Source organism: Amphiprion ocellaris, chromosome 12, assembly GCF_022539595.1.
Source record: "Amphiprion ocellaris isolate individual 3 ecotype Okinawa chromosome 12, ASM2253959v1, whole genome shotgun sequence".
NCBI lineage: Eukaryota > Metazoa > Chordata > Actinopteri > Pomacentridae > Amphiprion > Amphiprion ocellaris.
Genome location: NC_072777.1, coordinates 6,519,229 through 6,544,498, shown reverse-complemented (window position 1 = coordinate 6,544,498; position 25,270 = coordinate 6,519,229). Strand labels below are relative to the sequence as shown.

The window sequence follows — 25,270 nt, the reverse complement described above, 5'->3', positions numbered from 1 at the left end:
CTGTATTTACTCATTTTAAATTTTCATCCTTGTGCATACTGTGCAGATGATATATAATATTATTATTATTATTATTATTATACATATGTGTATTGTTGCTGTAAATTAGGGCTATCAAAATTAGCACGGTAACGCAGATTAATCCAGCACCATAATTAATCAGATTAAAACTTTCAACGCAATTAACGCATCTGCAGCGTAGAATGACTCACAATCCCTGAAATGTCTCTGGCAACGCATTTCGGGTATTTTAAATTTGATGGGTCGCTTATATTTCACTGGCGCAGCTTTTCCAGTGTTTACGGCATTAGTTTATCAGCTCAGGAAACATACAGACCAATTAGGTACGAGTTCAGCCTTCCCACGTGACGCTACTCAGCCAATGAATTGGTCTCTGCATTCCAGCTGCTAAACATCCAGCTGAGTTCAGAAAACAGGTGAGGGACAGAGAGAGGAGGACGGACAAAACGATGAACAAGAAAAGCGCTCAGAGAGTGCAGTGCTCCGCCAAGACTGTTCATTCCTCAATTTGTGTATTCAGAAATCACGGCAACATAGAATCTGGCTATTTAATATAGATCGACCCACAAACTAACTAAATAAATACAAAATTACCTTGCGTGAGCACGGGTATGTGTTGTGCATGCGTACATTACTTAGTACAGATACCAAATTGCGTGACCGAAATATGTAACGGGTCGAGTGAATTGTTGCAGGCGTTACCGACCCGGTTCTGCCGCTGAACCGTGGTTGGGCAGCCTCGGGTAGTGCTAGCCCGCTTAGCTTAGCGCGGCTCGTTAATGGTAACAGCCAATATAAGTCCGGACAAACTTTGCAGGGGGAGAACGAGGCACTTTATTGAACCGACAGCAACTGTCCACACTTACAGTTCATCCAGGGAACACTAGCTTCTCACACTGGCCCTCTATGACTGGCTACATCATCAAGGTGCATCTCACTATGCCTCCGCTTCTACACTCGTCTCGCTCGACTCACTCGCAACCTGCCTAGGTTAAAGGAGAGCAGGCTTGGCCTTCAACCACAGGTAACTGACAGCGTTCACTTGTTGTCATGGTTACGGCGACGCCGTCCCGGCCGCTATATCTCGCAATGGAAAATCTTTAACAAATCCGTGAATCCAGACTATAAGCTGCATCACTGCCAAAATCTAATCACTTGGTCTTTGTGTCATTTCTGACCTTTCCTGAAAATTTCATCCAAATCCGTTCGTCTGTTTTAGAGTAATGTTGCAGACGGACAGACAGATTCACAGACAAACGTACGCCGATCGTCACATAACTCCTCCGTTCCTTGGCGGAGTAATAAACAAATCGACACCGAGAGAAAAGTCGCCCTGCACATGTTGACTATGTTTGGCTCAACATACAGCTGTAAGCCAGCTTCTCAATTACGAATATAATCCAAACTAAATATGGTTCCAGACTCACCAATGAGCTCCAAATGTGTCTGAGAACGACCCTGACACCGTTCAGACCATGATTCAGAATACTGGCAGCTCAGTTCTCCCATTAAGCAGCAGGGGTATAAGGGGAGTGGTAGAAGACAGAAATAAATGTAAACGTGTTCAACTGTTTACATTTTTTTGAGATTTAGGTATTTTTAAAGATGTATAAAGTTGGTTCAGGTTGTTAGTCATTATTTTTCACTTTATTTTCAGATGTACAGTTATATTAAAAGTTATTTATTAATAAATGTTGTCAAAATGTGTTTAAACCGTACTGAATTTATTTGATTTGACGGTCAGTTATTGATTACATTCAGACACTAATAAAATTACCAGGTTACATCAATATCTATCACACTAATTCAAGTTAGACATTAAGATTTTCTGGACCTTTGCTTTAATACATTTTCTCTGACTGGACCTCTTTGAATTTTAGTTGAATACCCCTGTGCTAAACAGCATGTTGGCCCTCTTTCTGAATACAAAAAAAACCCCAAAGACGCAACAGTCCACCAACTTACAGTAATAGGCACACTCTGCAGGAAAGAGTTGTTTTTCACTGAAGCACAGGTGTTTAATAAACATGGTAAGTGCATATATAGTCCCTTCTTTCTTGAATCTGTTTGCTCATGCAAAATTAAATGTGATTAATATAGATTAAAAATGAATATTTAATTGAGATTACTCGAAATTAATCCACAGCAACCCTGTGATTAATCTGATTAAAAATGTTAATCGTTTGACAGCACTACTGTAAATATATTTGCTGCTGTAACAATGTGAACATCCCCTGGTGTGGGAAGCAATAAAGGATGATCTTATCTTATGCTCACTGCAGAGAAAAAATGAACTTGAATTAATATTTTTTTGACTGCCCACTTGAGGGCAGCAGAAACAAGCAGTGAACACAACATTTACATATTGCTCTTTCAAACTGGTACAGTTAATCTGTTTGTAAAAACTACTACATTTACAAATCCAGTGGTGCAATTCAGGAGGTAAACCCAAGATTTCTTTTTATTTAGCTCTGTTTTCTTTTCTGCATCAACTCCTGAAGAAAGTCTCTTGTCTGTTGTTTGGTGCTCAGGTTGCCACACTCAGAAAGTATTACAGTGGCTCAGGGCTTTCTGATTGCAAACAGTATGAAAACAATGCAATGAGGGTGAACCCAAATGGCTGCAGGACATGAAACGTGTAAAAGTCAACCCCTTTCACAAGGCTATTCAATATGTATTAAGCACCTTAAATGTGAAGTGCCGACATCAGGTGTATTATTTTAATGTAAAGCAAATGGTCATGGTTGGTAGCAGCAAAATCAAATTTTCAGATATAAGAATTTGCAGTGGTATTGCAAGGCAAATGCTGACTTCAGAACAGCTGTTAAAAGTGATATGAGTAAAATCAGAGCACGTCAATTGCCACTATGTGACTCTGAACTTCCAATTTTTTGTATTATTCTAAAGAACAGCAGTAAAGCAGGTTTCTAACTTAACTGCAGTGAAAGTTGCAGCTATAGCAGCTCAGTCACACTGTCATTCGGTTTCTAAAGGTCACTGACTGATCAGCACGTTCCGCCTCAGAGAACAGCTTAATATGAAGCACTGCAGAACAACAGACTCAGGATTAAAGCTCAGATCTGCAGTACTGTGTCTATCTACGGATCCAGCTGCAGTGTTGGAGGTGTGCTGAAGAGGAGAATGATGATGATGTACAGGCAGAGGGGTTGTAATAGTCAGAGAGAGGAGAGAAGCCCAACTTAGTGAGAGGCTGCACCTCACACATAACATCTCAAATTTAAAGGAGAACTCTAATTCAAAGAAATGACGACTCGCGCAAAAACGTATACATCAGGTCAAAAAGTGTCAGCTCCTTGCAGCTTTCTGAAATACCGAATTTTCACATCAGCCATTTTAAATGTTTGTTTTCAGTCTGTCTGAAAGGAAGCAGGAATTAGCTGACAAAAGTGACATTTTTCTAGAACTGACTGCTCCATCTTGGACTGAGACAGCAACTTTTAGACCTGCGTGGACATCACATGATTTCTGGGTAATGAAGTCCAAACCTCTGAGCTTCTCTTACCTCTGACGCTTTGACGTCTGAAGGAAAACTACAGCAACCATCCAATGGTTTCCTCTTCTGCTGGACGCGACGTTTAATGTTCAGGGTGCCCTCTTCTGTAAAGTAAATCACAAAAAAAAACAACACTCAGTTACTCAAGTATTGATTTGTTTATAATTGATTTACATTCTCCAACTTCTATGGTAACTTTTAGATGACTTTACAGGAAACTAAACGGCATTTTCTTCCGTTCAAGAAAGAGACTCAACAGAAAACCATCAGATAAACGGAGATGGGGCATAGGAATCGAGAACAAAACATATTTTGCAATGTACAACCACCTGCTCCAACATCGTCTGTGAAGATTAGAGTTAATATAACAGATTCAGAGCACAATTTAGTGTTATTTGTATACACAATCAAGTCAGAGTTCTAATGAGTCTATCGTATATTATTAATATTATTAAAAACTGAGATAAATAGATTTCTATTTACCTGACACACAGCCATGATTATTGCCTGATGACTTTCCATGGCTGATGGAAAATCCCCCCCAAAATCCAGTTTATTTGAAGCCAGTGAGGTAAAACCCAGGATGCAATAGTGTGAGAGTTCTATCTGCTGCTCCTTAATCTTGCTGCTGTGAGCGGTAATAACTAAAGGCGTCTCAGATGAGCTTATTAACTGAAACCGTAAAAGTGTACATGTCATTTTTAAATGGAAAGGATGCCCTGTGGGCCAAAATGAGACCACCAATTATGATTCTATGTATCTGCATACATTATCTGACTATAATAGCCTGTTCCTTTGAGCAGCAGAGCTTCAGCAAACAGCTCACTGCATAACTACACTTTGTTTAATCCTCTCTCTGAGCATCCTCATCCTCCTTTTACTCTTAGTTTTTGTCTGTTAACCTAAAAAATAAACAGTGAACAATCACAAAAATTGCGCTGGGATTTCCCTCCCTCCACGGTCACTTTCATTTTAACAGTTTTGTGAGTCCGTGTTAACCAAACAAGTGTTTCATGAGTTCTCCTCCCTCAGCCGGGAGGTTTGAGGATTACTCTGGGAGGCCTGAGATCTCGTCGTCCTCTGGCAGGAACATGGAGGAGGTTCAGTCCAGATCTGCAGCCCTGCTGGCTGTCACATTAATTCACTGCACAAACTGCTGGCACACATATTCCACAAATACACAGATACCGAGCGGTACTCATGCTAGAAACACACACTTGTCTCACAGATGCTTAACGCACCACAACCATGCACACACACACACACACACACACACACACACACATTCATGTTCTAGTGCTTCCCTCCCAGCCAGAGGAACAGTGTGTGCCCATCAAAATTCAACACCAGCCTCCCTCCTGTAGTCACCAGCACAGTGTTCTGCTCAAAAACAGCTCGAGAACAACTTTAAAGAAATCCTGTGTGATGCGATCAGCAGGCTGCGAACTCTACCTGGGACTTCTGGACAGGTGAGGACGATGCTGTCCACTTCTACAGCTTGTTGCGTGGTGGAGAAGTCGTTTCTGCAGGAAGACAAACGCACAAGATGAGTCAATTCATCTAACAGCAGCTGGACACGGGGTATAACACTATAAAAACATAATACATTTTGTATTTATGGTAATAAATAAATTACATGAGAAGGCGTCAGTCAATCTCCTGGAAAGATTTCAAGCAAATTAAGGCTTTGTCACTCTGATTTTTACCAAAGTTTTCGCACATCAACAAACTTTCAAGAAATTTCAAGGCCTGTGGGGATCCTGTAGGTCTGAAAAATTAATTGGCAAAATGGGCAGAGATCCTGGACAGTTATTGACGTCACTGAGGATTAAAAGAAGACCCACTTCTTCAAATTCATGCACAGCTGGATGATGTCCCTGCTGAAAGGATTTACTCATTCCCTGTTTTACATAATTGCCAAATGAATAAGTTTGCATCCTCATTTTTTCATGATATTTTAGGGTAGTTTATGCTGAGAGTGAAAGAAGAGAGAGAGATGAGGGATGACATGTAAAGTTTGAGGAATTTCAATCAGGATTGACAGACAGAAACAGGACCTGCTTCCATATTGTCTTGTGGGTTTTCAGTGCTGCATTTGATACACATGATTACAACATTCCCTTACAGAGATTGGGACATGTTAGTGTAATTTAAAGAGCCACGTTGGGCTGGTTTAGATCATACTTATGAGATAAAGTCCAGTTCATTCATGTTGATAGTCTTTGTTCCCTTCTGCACACACCAGAGGTAGTTATGGAGTTCCACAGGGTTCTGTGCTAGGACCGATACTTTTCACCTTGTACATGCTTTTCTTAGGCAATATTATTAGGAAATACTGCATGAACTTTCATTACTATGCAGATGACATCCAATTATATTTATCTACGAACCCAAATTAATCAAATCAGCAACAAATCAGTAAGTCAAATTTAAAGCATGTCTTAAAGACACAAAAGTCTTTATAACTTGTTACTGTAGTTGGCTATAAACACCTTAGAAATACTCTTTATAGTACTTTGGATATCATTAGTCTAACTTCTACCACCTCTGCGAGGAATCTTGGAGTTTTTTTGGACTAATATATGACCTTTAACTCACACACAAAACAAGTTGCTGCGATGGTCGTCTTACACCTATTCAGTATTGTCAACATTAGAAACATCCTGTGTTAGAATGATGTTGTTTAGAGTTTGCTTAGATAGAAATTGTTGGGTTTGACTGTATGAAGCTATAAGGTGTCAGCCTTACTACGGTATATGAAGTTTCGTTGGATCACATTTTACGACTTGTTGCTATACAGGGTTTTCTTGAATCAGAATGGGTCTGTGGGTGGTGACTATATATAACTGTAACCGTGATCAGTCTGCATATAGTAAAGGTAACAGAAATCTATACATTTTCCTGATATTTTAGATCATTTGATGAGCAAAAATTCTTGAGTAAAATCATCCCAGATCATTAATTAATGACTAAATTGTCATTTTAATTATCATTTCGGCACTGGAAATTTTCCTTCGATGCGGAAGAAAACTGTTTCGGGTGATGCTGATAATTTCTCACTAGATTAATAAAATTTGCAGAATTTTGCCCAGGTGATGTTTAGCTGAAGTGTATGAAACTCAGCAATTCTACTGCAGTTTTCATGTGAAAAAAGAAAAATCTTGCATGTTTTTTATATCAAAAAACATTTAGAAGTTTTGTTATCAGTATATGAGGACATTGGTACAAGAAACCTATTTTATTTTCGACATTTAGCTTGAACAGATGGATTTTCATTTATAAACCCAACATTTATCTTCATGTTCTTCAGAAGATGATCCTCTGTCAGTATATAATAAAGCCAAACCAACACAGCAGTGTTTATAGGAACACAAAAACTACACACTTCCTTCCACCAAAACTCTAGATGAAACAGTAAAGCAGTGAACATCATCACTATGCTGTCGGTGGTTTTCGTCTAACTTCTTTAGGCTGTCAGTTTCTGTCACAGTCATACCTAAACTGCATTTCACACCACAAACAACATGCCATGAAAGGGAAAGAAACGACACACCGGCAAAAACTGACAATACAACTGCAGAGATGCTGCCGACTCACAAACCCTAAAATAAACGGAGACTACGATGTTCCAGGGATGTGAAAAAGGCATGAAATGAGATCCAGTTTGTCAGCAAAGGCTCACTCTGGGTGATGTGGCAGGATCAAAGTCGTACCTTTCCTTCAAATCAAGGTTGCCTGAAGACGAAAATTAAAGGGAGAAACATCTCACTAATGCAATCAACTCATGTGCCTTAATTCATTTTTTCACAGCCTGCAGTTCAATTAAACAGCCTCACATCCATCCAACAGATGAATGTAATGAACCAAAGTACATCTCCACATTTAAATTATCTTCATCTATATTCAAGAAGATCTAACGTGCATCTCATACAAGCTTAGTTTAATCCGGTTCAAGAAAATGCACTCTTTGAACTGGTTTCCAAACAAAATGAAGACAAAACTAAAACGTATATGTAACTTGCCTTTTTCTTGGAAAATCCGGTAACCCTGTACTTATACATGTCACATGGAAGCTGTTAACCTGATTCCTGAAATCATAACTTTGGTAAATCTCAACACACACAAATGATAGCCATATTTTTAGATTCAGCATGATTCTATTTTCCAAGAATATCATTAATTCCAATGTCTATTATGAAGAAATGTCCACAAATGTCCTTAGACATTTCAAGAGAAGAGATGCTCTTTGTAAGTAGAGAACTTGACTGACTGGGAAACACCCCATTTTTAAGTTTTCTTCAGTATCAAAATAATCCACTGATAGCTATCTGCAGGGCTGAAATGTTTCCTGGAGTTATTTGAGTAACTTGATTACTAAAATTCCTCGAGGCAAAATTCTCTGAATTGAGGCTCCATTTAATCCACTACGTATTAGACCCCAGGTCACTAACTGGTGGACCACGGTTCGAGTCTGGATCCAGACTTCATCTTATATGGACCCAGACCTATAATAAATAAATTATAAGGGGGTTTAAAGTTGACGGGACGCTTCTATTTTAACTGGCACAGCTTTTTTAGTGTTTACGCCGTTTAGCTGACCAGAGGGCTGAACTACGAAGGCAGTTCAACATATTCAGGCTTTCTTGGTGAGAGTCGGCTCAACAAAACCTAAGACCTCAGTCAGAGTTAACAGCTATGAAGGAGGTTTTTAACTTTCTTTGTTAACTCAGACCCATAGTCTGAGTTAACGGCAGTTCACCTCTGCAGCATTACAGCCGCAGAGGTGAACTGCCGTTAACTGTGTCTCTGAAATAATCAAGTCTAACAAAGATGAGAACAGAGAGTAGCATTTTCCCCAGATTTTATGAAAAAATTCTTCCCATAAAACAAGCGGGACAAATTTCAAGTGTTGCTCGGACTCACTGTGTCTTACCTTTGAACTGGCTTTCTTATTGCCGAGGGCATCTGTGCGTGCTGAAAGTGCCGTCCTTGTAAAACGATTCCTTGTGAAGGTGTGGGACTGATGATGAAATAGTTGGGCATGGGGGTGGACGTTGCTACTGTGAGAGGGGCTTCGCTGTAGGAGAGGGAGACCACATGAAGTCACTCACTGTCCCACTGAATAACCACCATTTAGCAAAACTGAATTGAAATGTGTTATGATTAGCTAAAAGCTGTTAAAACTTTTAAATCCCCATTAAGGCAAAAACATTCTTCTTTCATTAGTCAATTATGACATTTTGGGATATTTTACTTCCATAATTGTTTTAGACTAGTAGGAAAAAAAAATCTAAAATGCAAATTAAGGTATTTATTTTACTATACTTGGATATTTATGCAAACACCACTTTTGCAAATCTGTAAATAGTAGTTTCCAATAAAAAAATCTAAGGAATTTTACACAACTCTAATAGCTTTAAAAGCTGCTTCCTCAACAAACACCAAACTTTCCTGTTTCATACCTTCCTATATTCTGAAGGATTTTACTAAGGGGTTTGTTGTTTCCATTTCCAGGTTAAAAAATAACTTGCAAAAGAAACAAAAAAAAGAAAAACTATAATGCAGAATCTTTTTTCCAGTAGCAATCTGTAGATTTAGAGTTAATTTATTGTTTTTGCAAAGATTATTGATGCTTTTATCAATAATCCGTTTTAAAAATCCATTTTCAAACCCCTGCAGAATTTTTATTTCCAAGCCACGTGAAAACAACCACAATCTCCACTTTTCAGAGCTGTGAAGCAATAGTGCACTTTTCAGAAAAGCAGTGCAGAGCTTGTATACACAGGATATGTCATACCCGAGCCTTTTGGGTGCCAGCTTGTTCAGAGGCCTCATGTGATTATTTGGCCGGTTTTCATATGTTCTCAACGAATCGGACATTGTGAAGTGCCTAAGAGTGGGAGACTGGAGACACAACACACAACAAAAGGGTCATCAGTTCCAGCAAACAAAGATCTACAGTCACAGTGAAGAATGTATGAATCTTTAAGTTTTGCTTCTTTTTGCCCCAATCTGACGTAAGCACTTACAGCAGGAGACCCAATGAGGGTAGATATCAAAACACAAATCATTCCTTTATCGGTGGTTATTTTCATTTATGTGTTAAGAGTAAAGATATTCCCTGTGTATGTTAACAAACTGGCTAATGTGCTTAAACCAAAGTAATGTGATTAAATTCAAATTAAATCACTCTTCTGCTGGCTTTCATTAGAAATATGTCATATTTCTCTTGCCCAGTCTTAATGCAGGTTCACCAGACTCAGATGTGTTTCACAAAGAACTTAAATATGAATGCTAACATTCATGTAGCTCAGGTTAACTGCACTGAGCTACATTTTAGCATGTTAACAACCTCTATTAGATGCTAATGTTGCCAAACATGATGTTCATAAGATAATTTTGCATTAACAGCAGGTATTTTAAACCGATTCACTTATATTCCAGAAAATATTTATCCATTATTCATTTAATTTTAGAAACTTTATTACACGTATGAAAATTTTTGCCAATCAAAAAATTTGACATTTTCCAACACTAAAAGACGTGATAAAGTGATGCTCGCTTAAAAACTTTAGCAATTTACCATTGGAGGAATGCATTGAAGGAAATGTTTTCAAAGATTAACCCTAGCCCTTACCATAAAATAACTTCTCAACATATTCTAAATGCTTTTGCGTAAAACATGATAAGCACAGTAAGACGCTTAGAAGATTTAAAGATTCTAACATGTTGAATGTATGCGCCATAAAATGTATACAAAAAGGATACAAAGACCATCATGTTAAAAACTGGTCTGTAGACTACCGTTGAGTTTGATATTTGGCCATCGCCATGTTGGTCTTTTGAAACTACACATAATAAGTGAGCAGTAGAGCTGACTGATAAGTCCACCCCTTAAATATACCCTGCTTTATTATGAATTTTACTCTAAATGATATCAACTTAATTACTAAATTTAATTTTTAATCTACTTAATGAAGATCATGCTGTATTGAAGAAAATTTCAAACTAGTCATTAGTACCGTAAAAAGTATACTGAGGTAACAAATCAAATGAGAAAAGAATTGTTTTCTCATAGACTTTCATACAATCTGACTTGTTTTGGCGACCTGAGGAGTCTCCCCCTACTGGCTGTAGGAAATAATGCATATTTAAGGCATTTCCCAGCAGGTACGTCCATCTTTTATGTATAACTCACTGTATTTGCAAATTGCATGTTAGCATACAATACTGTGAAAAAGTTTCTGAAGGCCAGGAATAGTTTATTTTTATCAATAAGGACCATCACGAGAAAAAACTATCAGTGTGTGTGAGACCAGCTTTGGGCAGACACTCTTGAAAGCTTTTCCTGTTTAAATAAAAAGCACCATCTGTTGCAGGACTTCTTGTTCTTCTTGCGGCTGAATGATGGTTTTATGACTACCTGAATGTTTGGGCTCATTGTCTCGCTGCAGAATAAATTTGGGACGATCAGACGCCTCCCTGATGGACGTGAATCCACACATATAAAGTGCCTACATCTTGTGCACAGTACTGTAGGTACAGATTTGCACGTTCAGAGGTGTGTAAACATTTCAGTAAGCCAAAGTTGGCAGGCTGAGATTGTTAAGAACTCCTGGCATGAACCAAAGTGTTCTTGTGGAAATCCAAACCTGCTGGTGGGGCTACAGGAAAGATTAGAACATAAGTCGCTGAAGCTTATTCAATAGTTGTCAAGAAATTTTACTCTGAAGCAAAGTGGTCGGCTGACATTACAACATCAACATGTTCTGCACTGTGTAAAGCACACAAAGTTACTGAGGCATATTATTAACAACTAAATTATTCTTCTCTGGGAAAAAAACCCAACCGAGTAGGAATATTACCCTCAACAAAACAATCAGAGACCAACACCCACCACCCACATTTCACCGAGAACAACAATAACAACAGCAGCAGCAGCCCTTGAAAATGACTCCCATAGCGCCTCAGCAGTGTTAGCTCATGGACTGCTGGGGTCCTTTGGGTGCCACTGCCCTGCAGCGCCAGGCGCCAGCCAGGCTCTGGCATCATCTGCACCGAGTGCAGGGGTGATCGAAGAGCCCCGAGGCCCGCTGGGACTCAATAATACCAGGGGGTGAGAGGCAGGAAATGAGACAGAGGACAGAGTAAACGCTTTACCTTTTTCTCCTCGGGGGAGGTCGGCTGCTGCCGGTCCATCTCCTCCATGCTCACCACACTCACACTAGGAGAAGAAAAACCAGAGAACACAGTGAAAATCATGTGTGGACCAGGCCTGAATACATTATATTCAGCGTACTTCATGTTGTTCAGGGAGTCTACGTGTGTGTGTCTTGTGTGGGTATAAAATAACACATCTGCACATTAATGAGGACAAAGTAGACTGTAGGGTTCGACCGATAGCTTTTCTTTATCCTCACAGGTTGCATTTATTATTTTTCGGACTGAACTTGCAAACATTTCCTTTTTATATGACAGTTAACTGAACATATTCTTCGTTGATCAGATAAAACTAAATGTGAAATATCTTAGACACTGAAAAAAATTGCCATTATTACTTTCTGACCAATTAAAAAAAAAACACAACTAAGATTAATCTGTGCGACTCAGCAATAGCTGACATTTTATCATTTCCATTCTACAAACTACAACATTTATATGCATTTCGTGCTCTTTCTCCAGCCACAGGTGCAGATGTGACCAATAAGTAATAATGCTGTCATCATTAGAATATTTCTTCTCCAAAGGGCACTATCAATTTAATTCCATTTATTTCTTATGTTGGTGACTTGACCTAAAAATACTTTTCAGCCAATATATTAACATTAAATTGAATTTATATATGTTGGCAGCAAAAAAAAATGCAGTATGAGTTTTCTTTGTACTTTTTGTCCGAAAAAAATCTTCCAACCAGGCCAAGAGAAGCTGCTCTCCAATAGGCTGATCATGTAATTTTACGACTAGGAGACTTTCAGCAAAGCTAAGCATTAGAGTCCAACGCTCAGGAGCAGGCAGAGTTAACTGGTTAGTACTGGGGTAAGATTGGAGTCAGGTTAAGTGTCATAAGATGCAACTGGTTAATGTCAGAGTTAGAGTTAAGTTAAATGGAAACGCATATTAATGGGAAAACACTTCACTTCTCCCTGAATCCACTATTTCCAATGTGTTAGAATCTAACACTAATCAGTTTTTAAGACCATGATGTCAAATGTCAAAGCTGCAGAAGTGATGATAAAGTTACCACAATGACCAATGATTGTTTTCTCTGTAAGAAATTCTGGTCACTTGCCATTTTCAATTAATACAGGTAGGTTGCTGAGTAGTTCACTATGTAGGAAAATGACATCCCTATGAATCTACCAATAAGACTTTGGTTGACTGACAAATTAACTAACAAAAACAATCAGTTAAAATCAATTTAAGTCATTCAGAGTGTTTCCATCCATCTGTTCTTAATTGTTATTAATGTGTGCTCTGAATGAATCTCTAATGTCAAGGCAGAAATTTTGGTGTATCGCTAAAAGCAAAATGCGACAAAGTGCAACGGAAACAGATTTCAATAATGACGTGCATCTGGAGCTTTGGAAATCATACAAAAATGTTAGATCTGTGTGGAGCGATGAGGAGACTGAGGCCGTCTTCACATAAATATATTAAACAGAAATGCTGCATTTCCATCACATTTTCACCTATATTCTTGAAGCGCTCTTTGAAATTCTGTCTTCTTCTGCAGTGGTTTGATGGCACAGCTGGAGACTTAGCACCACCCGCTGTTTCTGTCAACAGCCCACCTCCTTATAACACGCATTAATCTACATTTCTCTTTTGCAGCTCTTTTTTTTGAAATTCAGCTACAAGTGTGAATGGAAACCCAGCTTTTTATCCAAGTCAGAGATGTGGGCGAAGACACACGACTGTAAGCAGATGTAGAAACGCTTCAATCTTTTAATACTAGGCTGTTTGGTTAGTTAATAATTTCTGGCAATAGTTTAATCATCTATTCATTGAGCATTAAATGCACTATTTTCTGCTGTTTTTTGGCCCGACAAAGGATAAAAGTGAAAATCTGCTTTATATATCTAACTTATCTAAATATATCTAATTGATTTACAGATACAGAAAGTAATCCTTTGCTATCTTTAGATGGAGCTCAAATGTACAAAAGGAATTTAAGTAATTAAAAAAGCATTTCACTGCAGGTTCAACTGCTGTTTTCTATCTTTTGTCCTGATCGGCCAACGTATCGGTCCAACCCTAGCAGGCGAGGATTTGCATGCAGACGGTGGTTTACAGGAGCACACAGATCTGCACTGCTGTACTAAAAGACCAGCGAGTTTATCATGAGAGACGGGAACAGCCTGCTCATCAGCAGAGGTGCCACTGAGGTCTTTTCCTGCCTGTATGTGTGGTGGAGGAGTGATGCAGTGCTGAAAACGAGGGCCGGAGAAGTGCTTACTCATGTCTCCTTTCCTCTTCACTGTCATCAGAAAGAGAAAAGCTCCAGTTGTGCTTGTACCCTCCATCTCGCCTGGTCTCTGATCTATCCAGCGCTTGAATTGAATAATAAACCAGACTCACATCAGTGCAGGGAGAACAGACCACAACACAGGCATCAGCTGAAATGACCATTTACATGAAGCCACATTTCAGGACTGATCGTTTCAGCTAGATGATATGAAGGAGTAGTTAGAGGTAGCAAAGAGGGAAACGGTTGCAACTGCAAAAGCATCATTCTATAAAATTACACTCATGTCACTGCAGTCATCAAAGCCACATTTTTATTTAATTTAGGCTGAATTACTTAGTTTAATGTTTAGAATCGATGGGAATGTTTTGTGAATATCCTTTTGTAAATCAAATTAATTATAAAAATGGTTAATATTCTAATTTGTGACATGAGTGTAGGTAAACAAGTAGTGAACATTAGTGAAATTATAAAATATCTTCACAGTTTTTTCATTTTCAACTGGAAATCACATTCAAATCAGTGGAATTTTCCCCAGCTATTCACAGAGTTCTGGATCATAGGTGACATTTCCTCGTACGCATATAACTGCGACATCTAATATTTGGAGATGAATGTCAAGGATTACAAGTAAACTTTTTTCCCAAGTATTTAGCTCCAACCGGAGTGTTTTTATTATGTGAAAAAAGTGACAAAATCCACTGATATGAATGGATGTAACAGACAGCTTACAGAAGGAATTGAACTTCACCAGTCAATGCAATTTCTACAAACAGTCCACAACAATTAAAGAAGCGTATGGAATGCAAAATTGCAAAAACACCTCATTAAATATAGTTTTAGAGGGTGAGTAGGGTGGTGTTAGGACCATTAATGGAATTCATTTGTGTATTTGGGTTCCTGGAAACCTGAAATTGCTCTGCTCTGACACCATCAAATCTTCTACGGAAGACATGTTGGCAATGTTAGCACGTCCCATTTTTACCTGGGCTGTAGTCTACTAGTCGATTTGTTGGTCGATGTGCTCTCGTCTGACTGATTGGACAATCACAGATGTTACTTTCCCAGGTAGTAAGGCGTTTCATCAACAGCCTTCCGGGATGAATTAAATATTTTTGCTGGGTGGGGAACAGACTACCTCCAAACATACCTGCGTTTTCACAACTTTGAAATCAACCAGCCTAATGGAGACTGCTAGGTTTAACTTATTTAATGTTCACAGAACATTTACTCAGTCGGCACCAATTTAACAGATTCCATGTTAATAGGAGTTTGATCAAACTGCAAAAAAAGCTGAGTGTAAACTTTGCAAACAGCAGTTTCCCTATCACAGCTCTACTCCCAACAAGGCAGATCATCTAAAACAGTAGGCTAACTTCTTGTGTTTTATTCCTCTATAGTTCTTACACATGACTAGGGTTAGGTGCATGCTGGTCTGCTTCAAATTTGTTATATTTCAATGTAAAATATCCAGGTTCAAGTCATTTAATGTGCTACTTGATATGCTTTAGTATGAAGATTTTTTTTTACTCCTGCTATCCAGCAATTAATTTCAGTGGACCAACATCAGCTGCGGTACATAATATCAGCTATTAATATTAATTTAGCAAATAGTGAAACTTCAGCCGGTTGGTTAATGTGCGACCGAACTTTGGCAAAGACTGTTTGTTAATATAAAGACACATCATTCTGTAACGTCATTAAACAACTACCATCTCACTGTGTTTTTTGTAGTTCTTCAGAGCTGTTGCTGAGTCTGTATTTTCAAAGTCAATTTAGAGTCAGTATCTCGAATCAATGCATCGTTGCACACATTATTATTATACGTATGTTAATTGCTGTAAGAGTTGTTGTTGCTGTAGCTATGTGAATTTCCCCTGGCGTGGGAAGCAATAAAGGATTATCTTATCTTAAAAGAACTGAGTATCATTACTGATGCTCTCTTATGTACATGTTAGGATTCAAATGCTCCTTATTCTACAGTGTATAAAGTCCTAGTGCCAGGCAGTGAAGAAAATATATAGCCCTACCGCCCTTTGCGAATTTGCTCGGTCCACGGTCAACTGAGAAAAGGATCATTCGACTCTACAACTCCGAGGAGGCAACTCTGTAGTTCTTCTCCTCAATAAATACAGTAAAGTCTGTCACATCAGTTTAAGTCAGTACATTCCAACTGTGATTTCAGTTTGTGAGAGCAAATAATCAATAATCCACATTTTACATCTTCTCCTGGTAATCTCATTTTCAAGTTTTATCTCTGTGTTGTCAAAATGAGCTCTATAAATGGTAATTTAGTTGCTGCTACTAAATACTGTAGGATTTCTGGCTTCTTTGCCCCACAGAAGCTGATCAGAAATCTAAACAATCTATCAGCTGATGATATGTGGAACTTCAGTTAACTTGTTACCTGCAAATGGGAAAAAATATATTTAATGACAGTGACCCTCAACCCTCAAAGCTTAAAGGTTCGCTCAAATAAAATATCGTTCCTCCTCTCAGTGTTTAGTCGTGTGAGGCCTTATTCAGCAATCGAGCAAATTAGATACAGTCTTTCCATTGATTCTGGCTCTGAGCTTAGGTTCTGAAATGAGTACTGGAGGAGAAAAGCCCATTGAGAAAGCCACGAAAAGTCAAATGTAAATCCATGAGGCAAGGACAACAGAAAGATCACAACATTAAGCTCTACCTGAATGTATTACGTTCTGCCTAGCGCTAACCGAGCTGTTGGGTGAAGAGGTGGAAAACTCAACGGTGCTTCTGTGGTCCAAACTTCACGGCTAGCCAACAACAAAGCTCAATATACAGAGGAAGGTATCAGTGGTCTGTGGTTCAATTCCCAATAAGGCCTTGAATTGAAAAAGAGGGGTAAACTTGGAGGGCTGCACAGTGGCGTAGTGGTTAGCACTTTCACCTTGCAGCAAGAAGGTCCCTGGTTCGCGTCCCGGCTTTCCCGGGATCTTTCTGCATGGAGTTTGCATGTTCTCCCTGTGCATGCGTGGGTTCTCTCCGGGTACTCCGGCTTCCTCCCACAGTCCAAAAATATGCTGAGGTTAATTGATCATTCTAAATTGTCTGTAGGTGTGAATGTGAGAGTGATTGTTTGTCTTTGTATGTAGCCCTGCGACAGACTGGTGACCTGTCTAGGGTGTCCCCTGCCTTCACCTGAGTCAGCTGGGATAGGCTCCAGCACCCCCCATGACCCTAGTGAGGATTAAGCGGTGTATAGATAATGGATGGATGGATGGGTAAACTTGGACTTTATTTCCTCATTTATCTATCTGTCTGACAAGCAGAGGAGCATATCTGGTCTTCACATTTCTGTGGATAAAAAGTGCTGTTTCACTGTAGAACTATTTTGAATCGCTCATTCATGTAGATTTGATACCATCCAATCTTTCTGCTTATTTATTCCACTCAGGAGTCTGCATGGAAATTCAGTTCCAAGTGTGGACTGATTAAAGCCTGCTGGTGCATTCACATACAGCTCTATTGGAATAATGAGGCCCCTAAAGTGCTGGATGATAAAACATCTATTATCTCAATGTTTTTTTTCTCTCACTGCTGAAATATAATCACCTCTATCACTCTGCAGTAAAATACAAAGCTGAATTACATTGATTCCTACCAGTGATGGCCAAACGACACCCCAAAAAGCCATTCAAACTCACATAATGAAGCTAATCTCCTTCCACCAGGCGATAGTGGGTCCGTGCGGAGAGGAAAGGCCGACCCCTTACAGAGTAAACAAACCCACACTGCAGACTGAAGGAGGCAGGAAGATCACAGATTTAGTGAGAGGTACTATGGCCGATTCAAAGAATGGAGACAAAGACTGTTAAATAAGTCAAACAATATATTTTTTTTCCGTTTGTAGAAACTGAGGGCAATAAAGTGCCTCAGGGTATCTGCAGATTTTTCTGTCCCCACCATGCAAAGCCACGACACCAAAAGGATCCACTGCTAGACACCACAGGACACCCTCAGAGGACAAAGGTTCAAGGCCCGGTGGGTCAGAGCTATTCTGGTATCATGAACTACATAATATTAGGCAGGTGGTTTGAATGCTGTGGCTGATGCAATAGCAGACAGTCAATTATCAAGCGAAGAGAGGCTACAACATGTTAAACAAATGAATTAAATTACAAAAATTGTTTTCACGTGCTGTTAGGTATGACAGCATCTATTTAAAATTCCTCTCTAATTTAATTTTGTTAATTTCTGCATGAATACATTTACTTTCTGTTTAAAAGGTGCAAGACCACGAATGTATAATGTAGACGGATGTAGCTACAGTGACATCACCCGTTGGTGTCTGCACTGAGAAAATGTAGCCAGGATTTTGCTACTTCCTGGTTGCCATCTTGGTTTGCAGGAGCTAGAGACGAAAAAAAGATTCTCAGAGGTTGGAGATGGAGAGCAGTGATTGGTCAGATTGACTGAGAGCCGAGCACTCTCTGTCCCGCCCACATTTACTACCTTCTGCTGTTTACCAACAGTACTGCTCACAACATTAGCCTCCAAAAGTGAAGATAAACTCTACATATAAGTGTAAAAGTCATCTTAGTAAATTGTTGTACTTTTCTCCACATCTGGACTAAATCACATATAAAACAGTGACCTACGTTATTATAGCTGAAGTTACTATCAGCTAACATCAGACTATAATCTCTGATGGTAAACATGTTCTAATATCGTGTTTTAAAGTTGTTCTGTAAATCTCAGGTGATGTTTCCTAACTTAGTGTTAACAGTGATGCTAAATCAGGTTTATCAGTGTCATAAATTAGCTAACTGTTAGCAGTAGCTAACTGCAGCTGATCAATCATAACGGATCAGAACGGCTGTCTCAACGTGCTGTTGGTTAATGATCAGCAGATATAAATTAATCTATGATAATGTTCCTCCATAGAACTCTGTTGCTGATGAATGTTATTCTCTCAGTTCAATGAATGAAGAACAGTTCAGTTCTGAGTTAGTATCTCTGCTCTTTGTTTAGACTGTTTTTAACAGTTTGTTCATTTCACTGAGAAAAACTTTCGAAACGAAGCCTGCCGCCGCTGCAGGAAAAAATCCTAGAGGAAACACTACTGAACTGAAGTGTGACTTTAAATTACATCAGAAAATGCTGTTTCTGTCAGAAAAATCACAATTAGAGATTCTCCAATATTGTTCAGCCCTATGCTATGAACAGAAATAATTTGTTTATGTTGCTGGTGTGAATGTCAAAAATCGACCACTTTAAAACAAGTTATTTATGTGATTTTGTACCAAGACTATTTGCTGATTATGAGTATCATTTAAAGAAGCACATGCTGATATACTGACATGGAAAATGGTTAAATATTAAGTGTTATGAGAGTAAATTATCTTTGTCAGCATCTACGCTAAAAACTCAGTATCGGTCTAGGCATGCGATCATTATGCATTAGCTTGTCCTAGTTTGTAGCGATGCATGTACTGCATGTTGTAGATGTTTTATTTGTTCATATACCCTGAGTTTTGAATATTCAATTTCATCCAAGTGTGTTTAAATATTGCATCGGACAGCAGATGTCACTTTGTCATGAATAAATAAGGGCTAACAGAGCAACAGTGGCTCAGTTGATACTAATTTGGCAAATTATGACTCAATAGTCATGACTGACTGAAAGCTTTTCCTTTAATAATCAAAATGTTTATTTCAGTTAGTATGCTGCCAACAAGTGTTTGTCAATTAATTTGGTAAACGGTAATGCTTCTTGGAATTTATTTTGTGTTTCCCTGTAGATTTGTGAGAAATTACTTTTAATGTAAACTATGGAGGGAATATAAAGCGAAGATTTCAGTTGGAGGTCTGAATGTCATTAAAATCTCTCAGTGTTAAAAAAGAAAACCATTTTCTAGGTGATTACCAAATAATAATCCCTCTTTGTAAGCAATGACTGGACATTCATGTGCTTGATGGTTCATTTGCTCATTTACTGGCTTCTTCTTTATTCTATTTTTACCAAGATTTTCCAGTAGTACTATTGGACTCTTTGCAGAAATATTTGCATAAATAACTCATACAATTGCAAGTGCTGTTATGCTTACACTAAATACAGCTTATTAAAATGTCAACTAAGCATTTTCTTTAATATTTTATTGTATCTGTAGTTGTTTCTGTTACCTTCGATGTCTCTGTGTTGATGTAAAATTCATCAACATTTTTAGTTTTTTGCAAAAAGTTAGATTTTCCAGTGTTTTGCCTTCCTTTTCATTTATAATTCCTTTGTTTTATGCAGCAATTCACACTAGAGACTGACAGGCCAACTCAGGAACCAAAAACAGAAATTATCCACAATGTTGTTGACGCACAAACCAACACAAACAGCATCTGTTGGATGTTGTCGAGCAGCGTGAGCCACAACATTCTGGCTTCCTATTTCCTCCCAAAAATCAACCGAATTTTTTCGAGGCGGCTTTCGAAATGTCAGTCAACAACACAGCGCACGGCAGAGGATTCAAATGCAAAGTGGTTTTGCTTCATTAAACCACGAAAACACAATCTGAGAAGTTAATAAATGGTATTCAGGTGATGTATTCTACTTGGAGACTGAACCCAGCAGAGTCACAAACAAACATAACCACGTTAATGCAGGTTTTCCACGTGGCTGCAAGCCCAGCAGGTAAACACTACTTGAACCTCGGCCCTATCAGAGTCAACTCCCTTCATCTCATACATGCATGTGGCTAAAACACAGGCCTTAAAAGCCAGTGTGTCTTTTTCTGAGTGTCCGGAAAACCAAATCCGGAGCACCTAGGCCTGTTTTCTTCCCAGCCTCATACATAATGCCTCTGCACTGCCTGTACAGCTGCAGTCGTGGATTAGCAGACGCTGAAGTGACTAGAACGGTCGGAATATTTCGAGGAAAACACATCTGTGTGTTTTTAGTGAATTATCCATTTCATGGGCTTTTTGAATGACAAGAAACACAATCTTCAAAAGTTTAAAATCGCATATTAGATTATGCTCCCACAGCTCTTCTGCCTCAGCTGGTTCAGGCATCTAGTTCAATCCTGCACAAACCTAATTGAGCCTGTTCCTACCTCTTCCAGCTAACAGACAGAGTCGACCTCACACTACGCAAGCTCCCTGTTTTTGCTCCATTTTCCAGCTACATAACTCTCAACAAATGCCCTGATAACGTTAGTGAGGGGACATTTAGGTTCCTACTGAGCTTTAGTACACTCATTTATTTGGTCTAAAGAGGGTCTAACAATGGATTTCCTGCAGGACACATCCATGATAGGGGATCTGCAGCAACAGCTTCAACAACAGAAACGCGGTTTCTCCGGACAGAAATTCCAGCAGCTGATGTTGAGCTTTGACTCTCACATGATGTTCAGATCCAAAAAGGCCCACTGACATATCTGCACTCAAACCTCTGAGGAAATGCAACTCATCTATACATGCAACATACATTTATAACCTGAAACACAGGATTCCTGATGCATTCCTGGAGCCGTTTTTTCTAAATCTGGAACATGAGATCAAATCCTCTCCTGCTGCTTCAGGGATGAGGCACTAACAATGAATGAATGTTGCACCTCTTACTCATATTCTTTCATCCCTTCACCATAGCCACCTAAACATTAAACATCTTGTTTTAAAACTGACATTTTATAAATCAAAAACACAAACCTGAGAGCCCTGTGCAAATAATTTTGCTAGTGACAATACCTCACTATGGAGCACAGGTATCCTGCCAAATTGAAATACGAGTAAAGTAAGATTAAGTAACAAAAACTACACAAATTCAGCATCAAATGTCTTTGTTTCATCCTCTCTTACTAGCCAGCTTCAAATTATTTAATCTTAAACAATTTCATTTGGGCTAAGTTCATATGTGGCTGCTTATGTTTAGACAAACCAACGTTCAACATATAAAATATTTCAGAGCTTTGGTTTATTATGTTAAAAAAAAAAAAGAAAAGCTGGTGTTATTCTATTTTTAACTTCAGTAAAGAAACCCCCAGAAACCAACTATTTGTTCGTTTGCAGATTTTCCGACTTTGTGGCTGGACATAATTTTTTTAAAAACAACTCACAAATATATAAATTCATTTAGTAACAAGGCTCAGTCTCTCCTTACAACAGCTGGGTGCTGTCGTCTGCAGCAAACATTACTCACACAGGACAAAATGGGGCATTTGTTGGGGATCGCTAGCAGTGGTGGATTAATCCACATGTGATTCTTGTGAATATTTAGTTATTCAGTCTTCCTTGGGATATACCCACACTACACTTGTCAGTATGATCACTTCAGAGAGAACTACAGGTTAGCCTTTACTGGAAAAGGGGTCAAAATTACTACATTGCTTTAAGCAAGGTTTCAAAAGAAGCGTTTGCTTTGGTGTTCTAGTAATATAATTCCCTTCCAAATGTATAATAATTACTCAAAAACAATACCTAACTGATTCAAACTTGAGCAAACTTTCAGAAGAGAACCATAGCTCTCGTTGACAGTGCCACTGAGCAAAGCAGTAAAGGACAACCCAATCTACTCCACCTCTACTTGTGAGAAAGCAAGTGGACTTTTAACTGACATAATTTTACTGCTGTTTAATTTTAATTTACTAAAGTTTTTAGGCACATAACTTGTACATTTAAAATTTAAAGTAGAAGACAGACAAAGCAAGCTCAATAATAACACTGCAGCACCAAGAAACACTGTTGCTGTTTACATTTTCACCTCTTAATGTTAGCCAGCTAACATCTGAAGCTAGGATGTTAGCATGTCAGCCTGGAGCCTCCAGCAGCTGTCTGCCAGCTGAGACACTTCATGTTTTTGTGTTTAATATTAAAGTGTTTGTGCATCTTTCTGTGTTGTATACACGCTCTGTGGTTGCTAGCAGCCGAGCAGAGACAGGAAGGCCTGTCTCTGCTACCGCTCCATCCAGCTCCCACATTGCAAACCCAGCTAACGTCAGCGCTAACGGAGCTAGCTCTGCTTACAAGCCCACATTCCCCTTAAACCCTGCCGGACCGGACCGCCCCGCTATCGCCTCTTCTTCCCCCTCCAGGCCCGAACATGTGGCACTGCCATCGGCCTGTCAGCCCGCCTGTGTGCGAGGATGAGCGCAAAGCAGCGGCAGCTTCATGAGGCTAGCTAACGTTAGCCAACTCGCTCTGGGTCTCCACATATTCTGGAGCGATTGTGTTTGACACCAGCGGACCAGAATCGGTCTCTGCCAGCGGGAGTCCGGAGGCTGTGTGCGGGTAAAATGGCTGCTGCCCTCCCCGAGCTGCAGAGCGGAGTGTCACAGCTTACCTTCGAGGAAAAAGCTTCTATTGTGGGCCATGTTTATTCCATTTTCCTCCTCATAAGATAGTGTTGCTCATCAGGGCAGTAGATCTGCTGTGTGTAGCTGCTGACTGCTGCTAAGAGCCGCTGAAAGCAAAGTGAGCAGCACAAAGGAAACACACACTTCCGGTCGACTTCACAATAAAACTCTGAACAGCAGTCAATATGAAACACTGCAGACGTTATTCAACAGCCTGGAGAAATGCAAACCTAAAATTCTTTATGCATTACCAGTATAGAATGCACAGGAAAAAGACTAATTTTATTTCATGAATCAAGCACTAATTAAGGTAAAGTGTGAATACAAGCAGAGCTGTTTTCAAATCTTTTGGACCTTATTGACTTGCTTCAGTCCTGATGCAGGTTTAAAGAAAACTAGTTCATGCCAAATCTCAAGTGATTGAAGGACTAGAGATAAGGGATGTTGGATTTTATGTAAATATGTCCAATATGCCACTATTTTCTGACTCATTTTGGCTGATTACATATGCCAATATGTGCACATTTTTCTACCTACTTGCGGAGAACATTGGATCTCTCTTACAGTGGAAGCAACAGATTAACGTTTCTACTTTTATCATGACAGACCAGGGACAGATGCAGGCAAAAATACAAAATGAATGCAAAAAACATGCCATATTTACATAGATAGATAGATAGATAGATAGATAGATAGATAGATAGATAGATAGATAGATAGATAGATAGATAGATAGATAGATAGATAGATAGATAGATAGATAGATAGATAGATAGATAGATAGATAGATAGATAGATAGACAGATAGATAGATATTTTATTAATGCAGAAGGAAATTATTGAGGAATATTTTCATGCAAAACTCTTTCATGTTGGGCAGATATCTCATTTTAAAACCTCTATCAGCTGAAATCGATGATGTTTCTGATATCATCTCTACACTTAGGTCTCTTAGACTCAACTTGCAAGTTAACAAATAATTTCTGGCCCCGCAATATTTAGATAAAAATTAAAATATGGAACAGCCAATATCCAGCTAAATACTGTTTCTAAAATAGCAGCATAGCATTTAAAGTCCAGCTGTATGTGCTACATGATTCTGTGAGAACTCAATGCAGCTGAATGTGTCCATGAGGTTATGGAAACGTGGCATCCTGGTGGTGTTTTATTAAATATTCATGATAGTTTGGCAGAGCAGTAGAGATTTTTCCACTAGTTTTGGATCGCCAAGTCAAGTCTCTTCATCTTTTTGGCTTCATGTTTCAGGTCAAATAGCAGCTTTATTCGTTTCAGACTCAAGTAAGTAGAAAGTAAATAATATTTCACACCAGCAAAGTAGCGCAAATGTGTTAATTTTTTCCCCTCCTTCTAATAATCTTCTCATCTTCATTGTGTTTATTTACCTAAAGTGATTTGAAATGCATTGTTTGATTATTATTTTGAAAAGAATGAATATTTCCTAGGTCATACCTATAGTCCTAATAAACTTTAATTAAAATCAACTGCAGTAAGAAAAGCAAATTAAATGTGGTTGGATGTATTCAAGGAGAAGATGCAGGTATGTGGTCATTGTTAATTTACTGTAGATTCACCTAAACGTGTCAGATAATATTTCATTACTGTTTTAGGAGTGAATCCAACCACAGTGTGATTATTTTGAAGGTAACTCCAGGATGTTTGATGCTTTAGATGGGTGACATTGGTTCCCTGCAAACCTGCACTGCTCTACACACAAGAGTAGAGTTTGTATGTCAACTTTTTATCCTAACAATTATTAATTAGTTTTTTTTAAGGTGTTTGCACCCAGATGATTTGGTTTATGTCTGCAAGTCAGTAAAATATAAAATAACACTGTAGGAGATTTTAAAATAAGCGTTAAAAATTCAGATTATACTCATATGATTGATTTATTTAAGGAATTTGATGATCAATTTTAAAAACATTACATATTGAGATACTGCAAAC

General features: G+C 38.7%; 1 protein-coding gene across 3 annotated transcripts in view; it reads right to left on the bottom strand.

The window, feature by feature from the left end:
• senp6a (SUMO specific peptidase 6a) overlaps window positions 1-23,430 on the bottom strand; it is a 38,710-nt gene extending 15,280 nt beyond the window's left edge. For 2 of the 3 annotated variants that reach the window (XM_023267386.3, XM_055015737.1), the window contains exons 1-7: window positions 23,293-23,429; window positions 13,992-14,085; window positions 11,696-11,759; window positions 9,333-9,439; window positions 8,469-8,612; window positions 4,988-5,058; window positions 3,545-3,639 (exon numbers count right to left, since the gene is read on the bottom strand). In XM_023267386.3, coding sequence (XP_023123154.2) covers window positions 3,545-3,639; window positions 4,988-5,058; window positions 8,469-8,612; window positions 9,333-9,439; window positions 11,696-11,759; window positions 13,992-14,085; window positions 23,293-23,323 — 606 coding nt within the window. In that variant the 5' untranslated portion in view covers window positions 23,324-23,429. Of the gene's footprint in view, window positions 1-3,544; window positions 3,640-4,987; window positions 5,059-8,468; window positions 8,613-9,332; window positions 9,440-11,695; window positions 11,760-13,991; window positions 14,086-23,292 lie in introns of all 3 variants that reach the window. The other variant, XM_055015738.1, reaches the window with a different exon arrangement.
• Between the last annotated feature and the right edge of the window lie 1,840 nt (window positions 23,431-25,270).